This window comes from Nymphalis io, chromosome 8, assembly GCF_905147045.1.
Source record: "Nymphalis io chromosome 8, ilAglIoxx1.1, whole genome shotgun sequence".
NCBI classification, from domain to species: Eukaryota; Metazoa; Arthropoda; class Insecta; order Lepidoptera; family Nymphalidae; genus Nymphalis; species Nymphalis io.
In genome coordinates this window covers 7,710,688-7,729,188 of record NC_065895.1, presented here as the reverse complement: position 1 = coordinate 7,729,188, position 18,501 = coordinate 7,710,688, and the positions used below count along the sequence as shown (strand labels likewise).

General features: G+C 30.4%; 2 protein-coding genes across 5 annotated transcripts; one reads left to right on the top strand and one right to left on the bottom strand.

Moving 5' to 3' along the window:
• The first annotated feature begins 23 nt into the window (after positions 1-23).
• Positions 24-4,968, top strand: LOC126769888 (probable cytosolic iron-sulfur protein assembly protein Ciao1). Of its 3 annotated transcripts, none has more exons than XM_050488846.1 (6): positions 24-154; positions 3,038-3,256; positions 3,359-3,490; positions 3,565-3,741; positions 4,016-4,212; positions 4,639-4,968. In XM_050488846.1, the coding sequence occupies exons 2-6, from the start codon at positions 3,060-3,062 to the stop codon at positions 4,821-4,823; spliced, it is 888 nt and encodes a 295-aa protein (XP_050344803.1). In that variant the 5' UTR covers positions 24-154; positions 3,038-3,059; the 3' UTR covers positions 4,824-4,968. The 3 variants fall into 3 exon arrangements, with proteins under 3 accessions (XP_050344803.1, XP_050344802.1, XP_050344801.1); XM_050488845.1 differs by lacking the exon at positions 24-154 and adding an exon at positions 1,247-1,394; XM_050488844.1 differs by lacking the exons at positions 24-154; positions 3,038-3,256; positions 3,359-3,490; ... (1 more) ...; positions 4,016-4,212; positions 4,639-4,968 and adding exons at positions 1,247-1,394; positions 1,479-1,782; positions 1,858-2,045; positions 2,126-2,810.
• LOC126769882 (uncharacterized) lies at positions 4,851-16,356 on the bottom strand. Of its 2 annotated transcripts, XM_050488837.1 has the most exons (6): positions 16,202-16,356; positions 8,909-9,067; positions 6,993-8,316; positions 6,236-6,830; positions 5,296-6,152; positions 4,851-5,132 (listed from the first exon to the last, which is right to left on the bottom strand). In XM_050488837.1, exons 1-6 carry the CDS (start codon positions 16,256-16,258, stop codon positions 5,032-5,034), a joined length of 3,093 nt encoding a protein of 1,030 aa, XP_050344794.1. In that variant the 5' UTR covers positions 16,259-16,356; the 3' UTR covers positions 4,851-5,031. The 2 variants fall into 2 exon arrangements, with proteins under 2 accessions (XP_050344794.1, XP_050344795.1); XM_050488838.1 differs by having other exon boundaries at positions 4,851-6,152.
• Positions 16,357-18,501: the final 2,145 nt, after the last annotated feature.

Below are 18,501 nucleotides of genomic sequence, written 5' to 3'. Positions count from 1 at the left end.
CTCGCGCAATACGTTTACTCATTTATATTCTGCCCATTTACATTATTTACTCAGAATAAGTATTTACTTATATTATATGTATTGAAATCTAAGTACGAAAGGACTAGGACCTGGATCTTTACTATTGAATAAAATTTAGTGAAAATTAGTCTAGGTGAGTAAATAGCGATTTTTATTTTCTTAAGATACTCGAGCACTACGACGCCGCTTCTCGTTTGATATGAATATTTACTAATTATTAGTATCACTGAAAAAATATATTAATACGGAAATACATATTACGGATTGCTATAATAAAAACAAACATCTACGAGTCAAATTTTCACTACTTCAAAGAAAATAGAATCATTTAATCAATATTGTTGATAACAACAGTGTTGCACGTAATTAAAAATTATTTATATTATGAAAACTTTATTAAAGTAATATATAACACTTCTTTTTTTACATTTTTTACTTAACTAGCCGTTATATTGCTAGAAGGCATTTATATATTTTATAATAAAGCTACTCATCCATGAATGTTGTCAGAAACTCGGATTATAGTATATAGGAATCGTAGAGAAACTGAAACACACGCCGGCAATTTTCTTCTTACTATCGCTTTAACATGAAAAAATACGACAATGCATCATTGTATAACCTTCGATATGATATAAGGATTGTTTCTCGGTCTTTTCACTGGATTAGAATCTAACATAAAAATAAGCAAAAATTGAATAATGAACGCAACTGTCAAGTTTGTAATAAACACCAAAACTGGTTACGCGATAATGGACAAAAGACTTGATAATTCTATCTCTTTCTAAACCATTTGTAACGTAATTTTCGTTCTCTTTCTTGTGTAAGTGAGAAGGAAATCGTCATTGCGTCTATTAGTTTCTCTATCTACGGTAAATATATATAATCGAGTTAACTAACATGTCATTACTTTTATGGAGAAAAGTTGAACATAGATTCTAAATAAAAAAAAACAACTAATCATTGTTTTAAATTAAACAAAATGATTGGTTACAGAATGTAACTGTTTTAATTTTAACTATGTACATATTATGAATAACAAAATCATTACTGATTTTATGTTCTTTTACAATTAAAAAGCCAATTAAAAAAAATAATAAATTATTTTATCGTTATTTTTTATGTTTATATAGGTTCGTTTACGTTTCACTTTAAAACGTAGTTGGCGTAATGGTTATGTTCTTAATACTCTGTGGTTCACTTACCTTTGAAGTTTGAAGTTTCAAATAGTACGTGATTTCATGTATATTCACTTTTAGCGTTAAGGTTGTTTTTTTTATTTGGAATTAAAAAGTTGGCGTGAATCGTGATTATTTAAATACTATAATTGTTTATTTAAGTTTCTTCATATAAACAATTCAATATAGTACAAGGTAAGTTTTTTATATTACGATTGTTTTTGTTCATATAGAAATATAAAAACCTTATTAAGTGTATGTTTAATTGCATATAAACAGCATTAGTAAACGGGGATAGTTTTCACAAATAAAATGGCCAAATTGGATCTGCTTCAAACTTTGACTGGTCACAAAGGTATTGTTTGGAATGCTTCCTGGCACCCTCTTGGAAAAATGTTTGCATCTTGTGGTGAAGATAAAATAATAAAGTTATGGAACAAAGAAGGAGAAAAATGGGTTATGAAAACTGTTCTAGTAGATGGGCATCAGCGCACAATTAGAGAAGTAGCATGGTCTCCTTGTGGAAATTTTTTGGCCTCTGCAAGTTTTGATGGAACTACAGCTATATGGGACAAAAAAAGTGGTGTGTATCAAATGTAATACTGGTATCTACATAAATACAAACGAAGCTATAAATGTGATTCTAATATTTCATTAGGTCAATTTGAATGCAATGCTACTCTAGAAGGACATGAGAATGAAGTTAAGAGTGTAGCATGGTCCCCATCTGGTCAACTTCTAGCTACATGTGGTCGTGATAAATCAGTATGGGTTTGGGAAGTTGCTGGAGATGATGAATATGTGTGTGAAGCAGTTCTTAATGCTCACAATCAAGATGTCAAGAAAGTTTGTAAAATATTAAAATAAAGATAAAAATATATTACAGCCACATTTGCAGAATAATTGTTAGAATTTTTTGTTTGTAGGTAGCATGGCATCCTTGCTCAGATGTTTTGGCCTCTGCCTCGTATGATAACACAGTCAAATTATACAAGGAAGATCAATTGGATAGTGATTGGACCTGTATGGCCACATTGCACTCACATGAGTCGACAGTATGGGGATTGGTATTTGACAAGACTGGTAAAAGATTAGCTACATGCAGTGATGACAAAACTGTGAAAATTTGGCAAGAATATAGTCCTGACAATCAGGAGGGTGTCATTGTTTCTGATAGAGATTCAATATGGAAGTGTGTTTGCACCCTATCAGGGTATCACACTCGATGCATTTATGATATTACTTGGTGTAACACATCTGGCCTTATTGCTACTGCTTGTGGTGACGATATTATAAGAGTATTCAAGGAAGCCGATAACTCAGATCCTAATGCACCAGAATTTGACTTGATTTGTACCAAGCTTAATGCCCATTCACAAGATGTTAACTGTGTTCAATGGAACCCCTCTGGAAACCAGGAATTGATATCTTGCAGTGATGATGGTGAAATTAAAATATGGAAATTCATTGAAGATTAACGAAACAGTGCATTGAACAAACAGAACAAAGAAAAGAATGTGTACAATGTTGTTTCTTTTAATAATGTTATAAAAATATCATGATATATTTTGTTATTATGTAGATAAAAATAATAAAGGCACAATATCTTTATGATTTCTATTTATTTTAAATCTTCAAAAATTAGTAAAGTTTGAATGTTGATCTGAGTTACAATTGATTGAATATTGCTATGAGACATATATGATGCCCTTTTGTTTTCATTTTGAAAGTAAATTATTTAGCATTTAAATAAATAACAACAAAATTGGCATTTAACATATGTACCATAAAAATAATTTATTATTTTGACCTTAGCAAAAAACACATTTATATTTCAGTAATTGCATAAGGCCCTATCTGATGTTAAAACTTGCAAGTAATTTTGTGAAGAGTACTCATTTCCGACAATATAGTACAACACTCTCCAAAATGTCTAATGAAGAAAAAACTGGTGTTAAGTTAGATGATATAATATCTGTATTGGAAAAATTTGCTCCTAAAAAACTTTCTGAGAGCTGGGATAATACAGGATTATTGGTTGAACCATATACACCAAGGTATATAATTAATCTATTCTTATAGTTTTAGAATTAAGATTACATGCCTAAATTGCTTATATGTATTATGTACCTTTACTACATTGTGCTATTTTTTCACAGAAATATAAAGAAAATTTTGCTAACTAATGATTTGACTGAAGATGTTGCTTTAGAAGCAGAACAGAACAATTGTGAATTGGTTATTTCTTACCATCCCCCTATATTCGCTCCATTGAAGACTGTTGTTCAAAGGTTAGTTCATAGAAATTATATAGTTTGTTTTATCAAGATATAAGTTTGTAAAAATAATATATTGTCTTATGCAGTTCATGGAAAGAACGGATTGTGTCATTATTATTAGAACATCGCATTTCATTGTATTCACCTCACACAAGTTGGGATTCTGTCAAAGGTGGTGTTAATGATTGGCTGGCATCTGCTTTTCCCTTTGATGAATCAGTTCCTATCATACCTGGAGAAGATCTGGATACAGGAGCTGGACGGTGATTATTCATTAATTTGATGCTACCTATTTGACTATAAAAAATAACTTGAAATTGGACAAATAATTCACTAGAATTGCAACAAATATGTAATATAAGTGTTAATTGTAATTCATATTTTTTTCTATGAATTCATATTGAAACATCTTCTATCTATAAACTAATCAAAATCATTAAAATCAATTCACAATAGGTGAAGTTCAAAGTTCAATATTGTTAAAGATTATTCTAAAAACTTAAAAGATATTTGGTTTCATTTAATTTTGTATTTTAGGCTTCTGCGTATCAGCAATGACTTTGACTTATCCAAAGCTATTGAAGAAGTAAAATCTTTAACAGGCTTAAAACACGTGCGTTTAGCTATTGGCAAAGGGAGAGCACTTAGTGATAATGTAAACAATGTAGCTCTATGTGCTGGTTCTGGAAGTTCTGTGTTAAAAAAAGTCGCAAAAGCTGATTTATTTGTAACAGGTATTTATATATTTTAGCAAATAAAATATTTTGATGTCGAAATAAATAATTCATCAGTCATGAATTTGGTCTATTATCTTATATGAAACTTGTACTTATGTATATGATGATTTTATATCCAATATATTTGTATGAATAAGTATTGCAAAGTACCTGACAAATAAAATGAATATTCTATGGTCTAATTGACGAGACACAAAAGACCTTAAATTTTTTTTAAAGGTTCTATTTAATTCCACCCGGTAGTACATATCAGTTATACCTTGCAACTAAACTTAAAATTAGTTCCAAAGAATTGGTTGAATAGATTTTTAAAACACTTTTGATACAATCTAGTATTTTTAAAAAAAATTGTTTCAATACATGGATATATAATATGTGCTAGTTTTTTAGAATGTTTTCTTAATTTCATTTAATTTATTTAAGGTGAAATGCTTCATCATGACATTCTCGATGCAACACAAAGAGGAATATCAGTAATTCTTACTAATCACTCTGATTCTGAGAGAGGGTTTTTATGTGGATTTTCATCCCATCTTCAAAATGAACTGAACAATAAAGTTTTAGTTTTAGTAAGTGAATATGATAAAGATCCTTTATCTACTGTGTAAGGTATTATCGCAAAATAATAAAGAACATCATTTGTAATCATTTATTATTATGTTATGTAATAGCAGTGTTAGGTAGATATTAAAATAATATTAAATACTTATTTGTGAGATCATTATTAATATTAAAAAATACAAACTATCTCCATCCATGTCTTTTCTTTCCTATATTAAAACATGTCATCTTATTAAAAACAACAAAGGCTTTGAGCTATAGCAGTTGGCAAGATCTTTGTATTTGGGCACTCGGTATTCGTTTTTTGTTTCTGAAATCCTCTTTAACTGTGTTCGACTGTACATTGGTGAGCTGGACTGAAATATGTATGTTGAGGTATGACTTATCTGCCATTCTTTTATTTTATTATTGATAGCATGCACGACTACTTTTTCAAAGCAATTTTGTTTAAAATTTTATCACTACTACATTCTTGAGGGCTCTTATTTTCAACTGAAACCAATTTTCTAGTATACGTACCGGGCACCGATTTTATTTTGCAAATAGAAGAAACAGTTCCATTTTTATCATCATAATTTATAACATATTTACTACGTTTTGATTTTGATGACTTGTCGGGTTTTGTATTCGAACTTGAGGTCTTTATTGATTTATTGGTACTTAATTTTAAAGCGTATTGCAAACTTTGATTTTCTTCATTTGATTTTATAGAGGTTTTATTTTCATTTGAAGTATCTTTCGGTCGAGCTACGTTCGTAGTCTTTGTAGTATTTCGTATTTTTGATTCATTTTCCGTTGAACTATTCTCTATGCCTTCTTTATTTTTAGGTTTACTACTATTATCTACAACCAGTTTTGAACTATCTTTATTTTCTTTTTTCTTTAATGAGTTAGCATTAAAAGAATCATACTTATTATTGCTTATACTTGTGTTCAATTTATTTCTATCGTAAGAGCGCTGTCTGACAAATTTCTCTTGTAAATGATCTGGAGTAGTTAATTTTTCAGTCCGCCTAGGATGCTTTTTTAGATGCTGGCTGGTATCTTGTTTTATTTCATTTTTATGGTTTCTACTTACAGCACTGCGGTGTTCTTTAATTTTATCGGATACGTCGCCTTTATCACCGCTCGCTGTACTTCGCTTAATACAGGATTTACTTGAATTTGTGTTATTTGTACCTATTAGACGACGTTGATCATTTAGTCTTTGATTTTTCTCTTCTGAAATTTTAGTTTTTCGGTCTGCTTTTGTTTGTAGGTTAATATATAATGGTGATTCTGGTATATTTTTATCATGCTTTATGTTACCTGATGACTTAGAGCTTTCATTCTCTTTATTGTTCTTAACTCTTTTCAAAGATGCCGTTTTACTCCTTCTGAAAATAAAATAAAAATATAGGTATATTTTTAACAAAACAAAATAAAAAAGTAGATTAGGATTTGTGTGTTGTGTGTTTACCCTAGTGATGAATAATCATTTATAAGATTGATCTTGACATCTTTTTCCCTCGATACTTTTTCTTTAGTACTTCTTAAAGAGACATCGCTCTCAAAATGCGAAGATTTATGACTATCATTGCCTTCTTTTGGATTTAATCGATCTCCATCGGACTGGGTAATTTTTTCAAAATCTTGTTCAATAATTGCTTTTAAAATTCTTGGTTCAGCACCTTTTCGAAGTTGTTCGCTATATATCGACCGTGGTTTTGGAGTTGGTGTAACGGAATAATTATACTTAGGTGAAATATTTTGATACTCAGGACCTTCATCAGAATCTGCTTCGCTATTACAAACACTATTAGATATTTGTTGTACTAATTTCACCGAATGAAATATTTCCTCTTGCATATTATCTTGACTGTGAGTACCTTTAGATTTTTTACTGTCGTCGATTCCGAAATAAGCTAATTCACTTCCACGAAGTTCTCTTACTTTAAGCCTGTTTTGAGAATAAGACTCTGCAGAATTTTTCAAATCAGATGATCTGTGTTTTAAATGTTCAATAATTACATTGTTAGCTTGCCTATAATTTGAACTATCTCGCAACTGTGGACCTGTAAAACAAAAAATTTTTACTATTCAAAATACATAATATGAATAAGGGTTTCTTTAAATTATATATATATATATATATATATATATATATATATATATATATATATATATATATATATATATATATATAACCAAACTTCAAAAAAGTCTTGTCAGTGTACCTTTACTTCCTGTCCTAAAGGAATTATTGAGAACAGTACTCAAATCACTTGCGCAGCTAGAAGTAGTTTCATTACTTTGTCGTCTTTCTGATTGGAGTTGGCGATTAATTAAAGAAACGGCACTGGTAGTTGGCAAAATTTTCTTTGCGTCAAGATTATTTATATTATCATTAAAATTCCCAAATGCCATGTTCTCTCCTAGAAGATATGGTTTGGGTTTCGGGATTTTATTCTTAAGAATACTTTTTGTAGCTGCTGTATTCTCGTCGGTTTCTCCTATCTCTTTATTTGAGATACCACTTTCATGAATATTATTTTCCGTTAATTTGCTTTGTTCTCCAAAGAGCGTAATTGATTTATCAATTTTCTCATTTAAAGGAACGAATGCACTTCTTCTTCTTCTAAAATCGTTAGAAGGTGGTGGTTTTTCATCGGTAGCGATGATATTAACTGTTCCGGTATCTACTGCAAAATGCAACTCAGTTTTACAAAATTCTACTTTTTTGGTTCTTCGGTCACTGTCATCATACTTCGATATTTCAGTTTGCTTTTCTTTAAAAGTTTCTATAGGCAATGTTATAGTTACTTTGCCAGATGATTTTACGGTAATTTTGTCTTCATTTTTTTGAGATTCTGGGATATTAAGAGGTTTGTGCGGGCTCATGTCCTTGTAAGAAGTTGATCTATTTCTTGAAAGCCACTCAGTAAAAGTCTCTTCCTGGTTTTGATCCATTTTTTCAAAAATATTAGCGTTTTTTCTACTATTAAACTGATCATTAACGATTTCTGATGATTTACATATTCCGCTATCAGTAGATGAGTCTATGGTAAAAGAATTGTTTTCAGATGACATACTTTTGTTATTAGGGGATGTACCCTCAAAGCTATAACTTTTTCTTCTATTATTCCAGTCATCACTACCGTTTAAGAGAGAAGTATACTTTAAAGTACTCAGTGCTACCGGTGCATCCAATAATGGAGAAACTCTGGTGTTAATATTATGAATTCTATTTATATCTTCGTTGTGTTTATTTTGAAAACTCCTTCTTAATGTGCTTCTGCTACTGGTTCTAGAATCAAGATCAATTATACTTGCATTATCTGCGGAAGATGATTCCTCGCTGGGCATTCGAATCGAATTTTTTCTGGACGAACCTCTCCATTTAGACGGTTCTGATATATCATAGTCGTCCGGTTCGGTGACTTTGTAATTTTCTTTCTCTACTTCACTGTCTGGTGATGATTCTAGAGGCGTTGAAGATATTTCTAATGGTTTCGATGGTAATGATGATGGTTCTAAAAAATTATAACCCGATGATATGACCTGTAAATGAACATAATTGTATTTTAGGCTGTGAAAACAGGTACATTTAAAAGTTTAAGAATTTATCTTATACAGTTGGCACGCACTTTTACGGATTGAGTGTTGTCAGATATAATTAACTTTATACTGATAATTAAAGTAACAAATTAAACGCAGTTAACGCAATATTTAATTGCTTTTATCATATAAATCGAGGTGTAAGTTTGAAACTTAATCATAGTTTCACTTTCAGGAAACTAGTTGACTAGTTCTTATAATAATAATAATAAACCAATATGTAAACACTGCGTCGTTAGTAGTTAGTAGTTCGTTAACTTATATTGTTGCAGTGTCCAAAATCTTAGGTTAGGTTCTCTTACGTCATGAGGAAGCGTTTGTCGTCCATCTGAATACAAGAGTAAGGGGAGTAGAGTATGTTGCAGGGATCTATTTTCATGAACATTAAAGTATAAATCAATACCGGAAAATTTCTTAGCAAATAATTTTGACTCCCTTTAAATTTTTGGCCTAACTTACTATGAATCAATATATAATCAATTTCGATAATCAGGTATCCATCGCTAATTTTCCCTTTAATTAAAATAATATATACTTGTCTGGAGGAGTGCATCATGTAGGAAGAGGCCGGTGCTCCCGGACCCGCGGAGGAGTGGTAGGCGGCGCGCATGACTCGCACTTTCGCACCCGGAGCACTCGCGTGCAGAACTTCCATAGCGCGAGCGACTTGTCGCGTAACACCGCCTTCTATCACCTGAAATTTTTAAATACATCATCATTATACCTTAATAAATAATATTGTAACGAAACGTCAAACAATGTCTAAGTTATTTTGAGAGTATACAAACTAGATTATTTTTTTGGTTGATTATTACAGACTTAATACAAATATTGCATTTTAATTTTTTTATTAATCATACTTATATTTACACATTTTAAACTAACTGTTTTTTTTAACATGTTCTTTATTTAAATAAAAAAACTCTGAGCGACATAGCTACGGCGCCCCCATATCCATCATCCACCAAGTGAAAAATGTAAATAAAAAACAAAGGCAAAGAATGAAATTATTAGAAATTAGTCATTTTGGCATCCTCGTCCGTCGCCCTACCGCGCCTTAACCTAACGCCGCTACTGAAAATTTTAAATACAAAACAACGATTGCGAAATCATGTAAAAGTTACATATAATTTTATATAATTCTTTCATTTTTTCGCATCAATTGGATGCAATAAATGAATATTATTACCAAACAGAGATTAAATGACTGCTGGTAACTGAATATCTAATCTCGTAAATTAGATCAAGTTTGCGCAACTTTCAACGTGAACTTGCAAATGAATTGATGTAAAACAAAATTATTGCCAACCAATGCTAGAATATCCTTAAGATCAAATCAGATAATATAGATCGTATGTATCCTACCTATATGTAACACATTTATGAAAATGTAGTAATAATTTAATATTAATTTAATAAACATTTTGGCATTTGTAAACTATTATTTAAAATACAAACAAAGATGTTGAATATTAGAAATATCCAGAAATAATGACGTAATATTATTATGTGTGGCACAAAACAAAATGAAGACGAAACAATAAAATTGGAAAGTAAAAATTTTGATTGTGATGTTGCCTGGAAAACGAGCAGGCATCGAACCACCACACTAAACATATAGAAAGGCACACCAAAGTTAAAGACAACAAGTTTGTGGAGACTACAAGTTATATTCGTATATATATACGTTATATGTATATATTATATATGGGATAAGGTTAAACATCTGTTAGCTTATAATAATATACATACTTCATATACATATGAATATACTACAAACAGAAGTGATACTTTTGGATTAGTTCGCATCAAAGGCAATAAGCGTAAACGTAAATTGTATTACTTAAGGTATATGTAGGTAGATACCTAATGATGTGTTAATCAAATTACTCTTAATGTATCTACAACATTGATTAAAATTACGTTAAAATACGTCTTCAGTTTATTTGTCTGCATTATGTCTAGTTGATTATTTTGATGTGAATTCAATAAGCACATTCTCATTTTGACCTTCATTCAAAACAGGTAAGTACATATTTATTGTTATGAATGACGTGAACGTTGAATGCGGGGGCGAAATGAAATGGTGACTGTGATTGCGATATTTAAAACAAGCGTCGTGGTAAAGGCGCAATTCGTTATTATTAATAATACATTATGTTATTAATACATTATATGGTTACATATAATAATATGTAAGTATTAGTAATAGCCTGTGAATGCCCCACGGCTGGGCTAAGGCCTCCTTTCCTTTTTTGAGGAGAAGGTTTTGAACTTATTCCACCACGCTGCTCCAATGCTGTTTAGTGGAATACACATGAGGTAGAATTTCTGTCAATTAGACTCATGCAAGATTCCTTACGATGTTTTCCTTCAACATCAAGCACGAGATGAATTTTTGAAATGAAACACAAATTAAGCACATGATAATTCACAGGTGCTTGTCAGGGTTTGACCCACGATTATCGGTTAAACTATTCACGCGTTCACATAAGCCGAGTTGGTGCTTATATGTAAAAATAATTGAAAAAGATAAGAAATTTAGGGGTTTTAAATTTTATTAAAAAAAATTTAGTAGTTGGTCACGGTTGGTTAAAGGTATTAGACTTTTTTTTTTTTTTTATAGAATAGGAAGGCGGACGAGCATATGGGCCACCTGATGGTAAGTGGTCACCAACGCTCTTAGACATTGGCATTGTAAGAAATGTCAACCATCGCTTACATATCCAATGAGCCACCAACCTTGGGAACTAAGATTTTATGTCCCTTGTGCCTGTAATTACACTGGCTCACTCACCCTTCAAACCGGAACACAACAATATCAAGTATTGCTGTTTTGCGGTAGAATATCTGATGAGTGGGTGGTACCTACCCAGACGAGCTTGCACAAAGCCCTACCACCAGTAACTTGGAGTCCACCATGCTGCTCCATGCGTATATATACATACCTACTATATACATTCATGTACATGTGGCAGTTTTTCATACTATACGTGCAGGTTTCCTCCGTCGTCCAGCATAGTATCGAAATAAACGAATTATCCTTATTTGGTAAGATTGCTCTTCAATTAGTCTTTAAAAGAAATACTGACCATGATAAAAATACATAAAAAAAAAAATATGCCCGTTACTGTTAACAAATATATTTAACAGTAATGTCGTTTTATTTTAATTTGGTTAAAAATAAATTTATTATAATAATGATTTTGTTAGTCGGAAATACGGCCGCCTGATACTGGTTTTAATAATGGATCAAGGTGATGTAGCTAGATCGGGTGACGTCATGAATATGCCAAATAAAACCAAAATTAAGGTCGCAACTCACGATCTTCAAATAAGTAAATATAAACTAGTATTTTTTTGGATTACATACATAACGGTTAGATACATTGTTGCATACGGAATAACCTACATATTTCTATTAATTAAACTACGTCTACTCAAAAGAAAATTGGCTACTTTTGTTCAGTCAACACTCGTAGTTGTCAAAAGTATCTTAAAGTAGTAGGTCCTTTACTTAAGTTAATTTAAGGTAATTTTTGTTGACAAAATTATATCGTTGTGTTATTATTGATGACTTTTTACAGTTGCAAACAGTCGCCAGCACATAGATTACTAATTAGAATTGTGCGAATTTTAGATATGACTATACGATGGCCGGATGTCAAGCGCGAGGGACGCGGTAATCGGTCGATACTTGGTCATTGACATCAATCTGCATAAAAGAGAAATGTATTAAACGCTCCCGAACACTACAAGTTACTTATTTTATATTTATTATCTTTTTCTTTATAATAAACAATTGGTTATAATTCGGTAAATAATGATAATGAGACAAGCCAACTGTGCAAGATATATTACAATACACAAGTGTGTATTGTCTGATGGTACTGGGATTTGGAATGAATTGAATCAGGAATTAACGAGAACAGAAAAAAGGATTGAACCCAATACCTCGGAATATGTAGCCTTATAAGATAGCGGCTGTTTAATGAGATATCAAGATATCGATAGTAAGATTTAAATAAATACATATATATAAATTAGACCGAAATGCTTTGAACTTTATGATAGCTTATAATTTCATTATGCAAAAAAAAAAACGTTACATTATGTACATTTTGAGCCCAAACTTATTATCTCAACGTAACTTATTATCTCAACAAAAAGAATTGAATCACTAGGTGCATACTTTTTACGAGTAGAAAATTATGACACAAATTTGTACCTTTTACAGACTTCAAAAATAAATAATTCAGAAACAGATAATTTATTTTTAATCTAACTGTACACAATATTATTTCCTATGAAAAACGATTCCATATTCAATTAAATCATTTACCGGTCATAAAATTGCTGGTAAAACTTTGTATTATGGATCATTAGGATTCGTATTAGCACTGAATATAAACCGTTACGAATTACGATACGTTAGACGTTACAAAATATACGCCTCCTTATTTATTAATAGGTATAGAATATAGATTAGTAAAATCTGATCTGTGCTTTGCAATATTGTGACGTTCAAACCAAGCACAGCGGCAAACCCGAGATTTTAATAATTCGAAGAAAGATGAGTCATTTTGCCTTTACATGTAAATATTTATAAATTAATTAAATTATTGAAAAATAAAACTACATTTATAAGAAACAAATGATTTCATAAATTTGTGACGTATTGTGTAATTAATTTTAATGATTAAATTTTCTCGTATTATTCGAAATTACGACAAATATGATAAAATGCCTAAAAGAGATGTATAAATGTAGTTAAAATAGCAAGTAAACGAAAGTTTACATCTTAAATAGTTAAATACAAGTGTTAAGTATTTAAATCCGTTTTGTACATAATCTTCTAATGAAGAAAAATAAAAGTTACTTGACGGTAGAGCTACTACTATCTACACATCACATATTTTACTGGCAAGCAGCAATACCTGTTATTATTGTGTTCCAGTTGGGAGGGTGAGTAACTGGCCCAGTTTAACTGCAAGCACAAGGAACATAACATCTTAGTTCCCAAGGCTAGCGGCGCATTGGAAATGTTTTGTTAATATTTCGTACTATGCCAATGCCAATGACGGTGGTGACCACGTAATATCAGATGGCCACTAGGCGGTATATCTACTTAATACAATTAAAATGTCAAAAATCGTCATTTACTTTAATAAATAACTCTGAATATTTTATGATTTAATGTTATTTAGGTGGTTATTAATTAAACAAAGTTAATTGTTAAACGCCAGAAATCAGTGATGGCGGAAAGAAAGAAATCACTGTTTAATTAAACACCCGCTAAGCGCTGTGTATAAGTAAGGCTGATTGTTAATTTTTCATAATTTATTATTTCGAATTATTTTTATACATAAAAAACCCATACTATGCGAGGTGATATTATAAGTATTTTAAAATAAATATTGTCCAATAGACAATATAAGTAGGCCGACAATATAGCATACATAGTTAACTTTTTATAAATTCTCCACAGTATGATACATCGATAAAGCTTTCATACGTAGCTACTTAACGTACATATAATCGCCAGTAAAACAAACGAACCAACAATAACGAATACGAAAATAATATTCGGTAGGCGCAACCTCAGAACGGCCTTTTGCGCAGGATGGATTTCCGGCATATTGCACATTAACTCGTCATGAAACGTGCCAACAGATGGCCAAAACAAAGCCCAACTAGAGGAGGTAAGTATATAAATATGTCATTATAAGTATCATTGCGATCACACATTTCAAACACTCGTATATATTTTTGTAGTTGGGACGCAATATGTGGCGTGTTTGAATCACTTTCACTTTGTAAATGTCAAAGTGTAGTAACGCTTTTCTTCGACAGTTCGATATTAGACATTTTTAAAAACTATCTTAAATGCAAAAATTGCACTATTATAATATATATATATATATATATATATATATATATATATATATATATAGTGTGGTCAGTGATTTAAGTGAGTGTTATTTATCCTAAAGAGATGGATAGATGATTATATTTTGTATCACAGAACACTAAGTTACATATTCATTAAGTTTTCTCTATTCAAAATTAAAAAGTAAAAGACATCAACGCGTTTGTCGCTTATTATTTTTTTTTGAACAATGCATTTTAATTAAAAATCATTACTTGTCTTTTATTTTAATAATAATAGTCAGCTGTAATATCTCAGTTGAAACTGTACGGTTGTGTTAAATGATTTGTAATATTAAAATTAATTTAATGACTGGCACATTTACTATGAAGTAAATTTTCTATGAGCCAAAGTTTTCTAATTTCTAAGTTAGAAGATTACGTTCAACAAGAAACATGGTATTTTCCTCAAGTTGACGCTTTCTACATTGATAATGTCGAGTGCTTCCTGCTTAATTGAATATGTTATCGGCTATAGCCTTTTGTTTACACGGTGTAAATATTTACACATAATAACCGGAATAAGTATATTATAATCATTGAGTATTTGGGAAGTATTGTAAACATTTAAAATGTTCATTGCGTTAACTATCTTTATACTATACTTTTTAAAGCAGACTTAAAATATAACATAAGGATTCTTACTATACTTTCGATTAATAATTCATATATATTATAGTATTTTAGTAACAATAAGCTGTATATGTATCTAAGTACGTAGCTTAGATACATATACAGCTTATAGTAAAACTACCTACAAATAATCTATGTCCCATCTAGCCATCTACGTGACTTGTGTAAGCAAGCCTAACAAGACAATACTCGTGTCAAAAACAAATAAAATGCAATTCGTTCTAAGTACAAGGTTATAATTAATTCGAATATGTTTACAACATAAATAGTATTTACTTGTACGAAGTTTTACCATTGTTATATGTTACGATTTACATATGTACTATTTTCCTATATTAGCTAAATGACCTCAAATTTTTACATTTAGTACAACTTATTTACTTGTAGAAGAATAAAACTTTTATGTTTGTTATTTTCAATATAAGTAATTGAATCCCACAAAGATGCACGAGCAAAAATATAAGTGAATGTATGTGTATGTACCTATTTATACATACTTACATACGAAATATAACAATAATAATTAACGTATAAAGTGTAAATAAAGAGAGCTAACCAAATTATTTTATTGTTGTCTAAATGTTTAAAAAATATATATTTGGTAACATATTTAATTCATCAATTTCCTTATTTTTGATGCATTAGAATTATCAGTATTGATTTATATATTCTGCGAAAAATAAAGAAATGAACTAAACTGGTCCAGTCAAGATGTATTAAGCGAACTGTTGTTGACCTTTATGTCATCAGTATGAATGATTCATTTTCGCCTATCAAGCTATACCACTTGCCCGGACGGTCGAGTCACGTTGAGTTTTTACACCATATTTGGAAATGACAAGTTTACTCTTTTGGCAATGACCGCTTGTAAACTTAAATGCCATAATCGTTGCTAAAAGAACTAAAGACATCTAGTACAAAAACAACATTTTTGAACGTTAGTACCTATCTGAATACTTTATTTAAATAACAAACAATCCGAACTTATTCTTAAATAAAGTTTTTCATTTCAAATATTTTAAGCTCTGTTTTTATCAGTACACAACAGTTTTACTTGTAAGTTCTTACCGCCACAACTCACAAGCGTAGGTTTATTATATCCTAGACAAGAACCAATCAAGGAGATAACTTAATTGTAAATGTAACTCATATTTTTATGTAAGTTGAGTTTATTAAATTTATTGTAATACTCATTTTCTGTTGTTCTGTTAATTTAAATAAGCATGTAATTTTTGCATGTTTTCCATGGTCCGGTCCCGCGCATTACCTTCCCGTATTCGGCAGTTCCAGCCCACTCCCGGCGCCATTGACCCGCCACTTCCATGCTTGAGTCGGTGTGTTCGTTTTTCGATCGCTGCAGCTACACTCGCGAGAGATCAGATGAATCGCACTTTTATAACGCGACCACGTTCGCTCTTTGCGCTGGCGCGAAGCCTACTGTCTGCTCAACACTACAACTCATACCACGCAAAACTTACCTTACTTACCTCACTAACATTAATAAGTTTTATTTCTCTCTTCGCAAAATCATTGTAGGCACGAATTCGATGTCAACGCCCACTATACATTTTAGCTACTACCCAGACTCGGGTCATTTCCTACGCATTTTCATTGTTGCAACAAGCCACTAGGTATGCAATTGAAGTTGGTAATTTTTAATTTTGATTATACTAAAGGACTTTCTATCTTATTTATTCTAGTAGTTTTTATACTCTATTTCATAGGTATAATATATAATAATTATGTAGTTTTTTCTTATAAACGTTGTGCAACGTGTTAGGGCAATGACCTCTAAATTATAATTGTATTGCCACGCGTGTCCGACACATACAATTATTTAAGTAAAGCTGATTATCAGATACAAACGAGAGGCGACTTGGATAAAAATTATAAATGAAGTAGTTATTTTAAGTTGAACCTTAAAAAACAAGTCCAGTGGCAATGACGTAAGGATATTGTAATTAGAGTCAAACAGCTGTGTATAAAAATATTGAATATAATAATCACATTTATTATTATTGACATCAGAAACTTAAAAAACAAATAACTTGTGGTAGAGCTTTGTGCAAGCTCGTCTGGGTAGGTACCACCCACTCATCAAATATTCTACCGCAAAACAGCAGTACTTGGTATTGTTGTGTTTCGGTTTGAAGGGTGAGTGAGCCAGTGTAATTACAGGCACAAGGGATATAACATCTTATTATATGTTTGCCAGTGTTTTATGAATTTGACCAACACTAAAAATAATTGTACCTAATATATTGTTAATTATTATTGTCAGAGACTATATTTTTTGTTTTCAAATATGATATAGACTGGCCTGTATCATTAAAAAATATTCCAGTTATTTTTGAGACAACAATTATTGATAAAAATGCAATGACGAAAACTAATGTTTGCAAGAATTTTTTTTATGTTTAATGTTACATTTAAGTATTAATTATATAGTGATACTGATTACTTGTTTTGTTATGTTTCCAATATCATAAAAAAGAACACAAATTAATAATAATATATACTTTTAATAATACTTATATATCGTAAGATCAATATAATGCATTGATAGTAAATTACAATAAATTTATTTTTCAAATTGTTTATTGATGAAATACATAATTATTTTAACATTAGAATACATAATTATTAACATCATTATAATTACTTCATTATTGTTTTCTTAAATAATAAGACTTCACTATATTACATACATTATTTAATATTAAATTTGTGATTAATGTTTATCTGAGCATAGAAATAAGGACTCTACTTATTATTTTAAGTTCTGTGAGCAATCCCTTTTAGATGATTTATATATAAATCTAAAATATAATTATTTGACCTTTTTAATTGATGAATCTGGACCATTATATCATTTTTATCTTTATTCCTAGTATTAATTATTCTGCAGAATAAAGCTATGAGAACATTTTCATATTGGTTGGTCAGACAAAAATTATAAAAAATCTTTTGTTCACAATTAAAATTTCTACTTAGGCCGTCTTTAAAAAATCTATAAAATAGCTGCTGGCCATTACTGCACATATTTTCAATTTCAGACCATTCTTCTTCATTTAATCCAAATAAGAGTCCAATTGTTTTTCCTTTAACCACACACGTTACTTGCCTTGGTCCATCAGAGACTTTTAAGATAGCTGTAGATAAAACTAAGTTAGGCTTATAACGGTTTATCTTTACTGATTCTAAAAAATAATCTGTTAAAACACCCCAACTCTTTGAGTTTAATTTCATATGAACGCATTCAGTCAATTTCATGGGGGCAATATTATCTACGAACTCTTTAAATTCCTTTTCTAAGGTAAAAGCTCTCATAACCTTTAGTTTTATTTATTGGTTTATAGCTTCAGTAGCAGAATATACTTTCGAAGAATATTTATTAATTAAAATGAACATAAAAATTTAAGTCTAGTCTAGTCTATGCAATATATCTCATTAAATTTCATCATTCGTAAAAATACATACTTTAATATAAACTTCTTTTAGTAGTTCTCATGTACGTAAACGTCATGTCATGTCACATGTCTTGTCATACTTATTAGTTATAAAGTC

What these genes read in the sequence shown, in the direction of transcription:
- LOC126769888 (XM_050488844.1), top strand. Translation starts at nt 1,512, where the DNA reads ATGGCCAAATTGGATCTGCTTCAAACTTTGACTGGTCACAAAGGTATT. An exon ending in TATATGGGACAAAAAAAGTG is followed by an intron (nt 1,783 to 1,857) that starts GTGTGTATCAAA and finishes ATATTTCATTAG; the next exon opens with GTCAATTTGAATGCAATGCT. An exon ending in ACAATCAAGATGTCAAGAAA is followed by an intron (nt 2,046 to 2,125) that starts GTTTGTAAAATA and finishes TTTTGTTTGTAG; the next exon opens with GTAGCATGGCATCCTTGCTC.
- LOC126769882 (XM_050488837.1), bottom strand. Translation starts at nt 16,258, where the DNA reads ATGGAAGTGGCGGGTCAATGGCGCCGGGAGTGGGCTGGAACTGCCGAA. An exon ending in GAACTGCCGAATACGGGAAG is followed by an intron (nt 9,068 to 16,201) that starts GTAATGCGCGGG and finishes TAAAAATTTCAG; the next exon opens with GTGATAGAAGGCGGTGTTAC. An exon ending in TGATGCACTCCTCCAGACAA is followed by an intron (nt 8,317 to 8,908) that starts GTATATATTATT and finishes GTTCATTTACAG; the next exon opens with GTCATATCATCGGGTTATAA.